This window comes from Penaeus monodon, chromosome 1, assembly GCF_015228065.2.
Source record: "Penaeus monodon isolate SGIC_2016 chromosome 1, NSTDA_Pmon_1, whole genome shotgun sequence".
In the NCBI taxonomy this organism is placed as follows: Eukaryota; Metazoa; Arthropoda; class Malacostraca; order Decapoda; family Penaeidae; genus Penaeus; species Penaeus monodon.
The window spans coordinates 56,376,447-56,378,946 of NC_051386.1; the positions used below are offsets into that span (position 1 = coordinate 56,376,447).

Consider the following 2,500-nt stretch of genomic DNA (forward strand, 5'->3'; position numbering starts at 1 on the left):
CCTTCTCGTCCTCCTTCTCGTCCTCCTCCTCCTCCTTCTCCTCCTCCTTCTCCTCCTCCCCCTCCTCCTCCTTCTCCTCTCCTTCTTCCTCCTCCTTCTCCTCCTCCTTCTCCTCCTCCCTCTCCTCCTCCTTCTCCTCCTCCTTCTCGTCCTCCTCCTCCTCCTCCTTCTCGTCCTCCTTCTCGTCCTCCTTCTCGTCCTCCTTCTCGTCCTCCTTCTCGTCTCCTTCTCTCCTCTTCTCCTCCTCCTTCGTCCTCCTCCTCCTCCTCCTCCTCCTCCTCCTCCTCACTCCAGTCCCCTCCTCCTCCTCCTCCTTCTCCTCCTCCTTCTCGGTCTCCTCCTCCTCCTCCTTCTCGTCCTCCTTCTCGTCCTCCCCCTCCTCCTCCTCTCCTCCTCTCCTCCTCCTCTCCTCTCCTTCTACTACCTGCTACTCGTCAATGCTTCTCGTTCCTCTCTCATGCTTTTCCCTATTTTGTGCTCCTTCATTCTGTTCCTTTCAGTTTCACTTCCTTATCTTAATCTCTCCCGCCTCTCTCTCCTCTCTTCTTTCTCTTCCTTAATCATCCTAGGTTGGTATCTTTTTTCTTTATTTAAATGTCCTAAATCTGCTGGTTCCCAACGATTTCCTCGAATTCCGTTCGCACGCTCTGTTGCCGAGTGACTGAGCGGGGCCATTGTCGTGGAAAATAACTTTAGAAGCTTTCAGGGCTTTTTGAATTTTTTATTTTTCCAAACTCTGGAACATTCATGATTTTGTTTTCGAGTGTACGTAACGTTTAAACAACTGTAAATTCGGCAGTAATGCCTCTCCTCGCCTCTTACTGTTCTAAATTTCCATTGAGTTATTTGTTTGTTGTGACTTCATAGCTTACCCTCCATGGAATTGTTATCCTCAGCTCTCCCAAACTGTTTGGAAAACAAGAAGTTCAGTGTTCTGCCTGGTTCAGTGGTTCCCATATATTTCAATCTGGCGAATAGCTTACCCTACAAACGACCTTGATGGCCTCCACTTCAGGCTCATCTTCTTTCGGTCTTCCACTTCTGACCGACTTTCCATTTTATTGTTGATTTCTTTACATTTTTCTTTTCAGAGCTCTGTTTCCTTTTATCCCAACGATTTCCAGAATTATGTTTCCCCTGGCCCGATTTTGGTGATCCTGTTTAAGGTGCCTGATTCAAAACTGGTGAACCTACATTTGATTCGTGTTTCCTTATAACACGTTGTCGAATTTCATTGAAATCAAACTCATATGTTTTTGTACTACTGCTAGATCAGTATTAATAGTTGTTGTTATCCTCCTTTTCATCACATAAATAAATACACATATGATTATCATGTTTTTCATACTGTTTTCTGATACATTACTTTCCTTCATCTATTACTGTTTACTGTTTTGGGTATAGTGTGTGGTGTTGTGTTGTGTGGTGTGATTAGATGTTTATACCATTCCAAGAGACATTTATTTTTTGATGCTTGCTCTTCTATATACGATGACATGAATCCTATTATTAGGCTGGTAGATTTCTGAATCATATACCACTAAATGCCAACAAATCAATTTATTTGCCGAGAACAGTTCAACCAGAATAGGTCTCCCCTTGCTCTCCGTTTGATGATTCCATTCTTAATCTATTCTTCTTCGAGCTCTTTTTGTTTTTTTTGCTCTTTTATCTTGCTTCAAAATTATTCTGCATTCAATCATATCTTTCCATTCCTTTGCTCTGTTAGATCATTAAATAATTGTGTGCCTAATAAATTATCTAACAACATTGTTTTTCAACTTGTTTGTGTCTGCTGTTATCTTTTTACCTGAACATGTTACCTAAAATATTATTAAAAAATAATATGATTGATGTTGGAAGTCAGTCCCTGCTTTTGTTGAAAAGAAAGATGTATTCCAATTCTGTATCGTGTTTTGATCACATTTCAAATAAAAGTAATTGTTTTTTTTTGTTGGTAATTATTGATTTTCCAGACTTCCGAACCTACAGCATGGGATTCAAGTCAACACTCTCCACAAATAATCTTGTTTAGACTCATAACGCCCTTTCCTTTACAACACGACGAATGATTTTTGTTTTCCTATTTATACCATATTAGCAAGGTTTTTGTCTATGGACATGAACATTTAGCATTCCCGTAAATGGGTGTATAAGACAATTATCATGTAAGTCAGTTTCTCAAGCAAGGAATAATACTGCTGGTTCATTGGTACTTTATGATGCGTAAATGTTCTCGGTGTATGTATCTCGACGTTCCTAGAGGTAAGATACACACAGCTGAGGTACTAGACTGTACTGTTCTACATTATATACTTAAGGGATAGATAAGCTGGTAACAGATATTTAGTTGTTTTCATATTCAGCGTTGCCTTAACATGCTAAGGCGACTGCAAATAGACATTATAAGTGGTAACAGTTAATGGAAGTACTGATGATAGATGCTACAGGGCCAGAGGTATCGATCGGTACCCCGCCCACGCCGACCTAATTCTGGCTC

General features: G+C 40.8%; 1 protein-coding gene across 1 annotated transcript in view; it reads left to right on the top strand.

Annotated features, from left to right (window-relative positions):
* LOC119577128 (uncharacterized protein DDB_G0271670-like) overlaps positions 1 to 1,217 on the top strand; it is a gene marked incomplete at its 5' end in the record, with an annotated part of 1,672 nt that extends 455 nt beyond the window's left edge. Inside the window, 3 exons of the mRNA XM_037924821.1 lie at positions 1 to 216; positions 248 to 291; positions 1,092 to 1,217. The exon at positions 1 to 216 is cut by the window's left edge and continues 122 nt beyond it. Coding sequence (XP_037780749.1) covers positions 1 to 216; positions 248 to 291; positions 1,092 to 1,217 — 386 coding nt within the window. The remainder of the gene's footprint in view (positions 217 to 247; positions 292 to 1,091) is intronic.
* Positions 1,218 to 2,500: the final 1,283 nt, after the last annotated feature.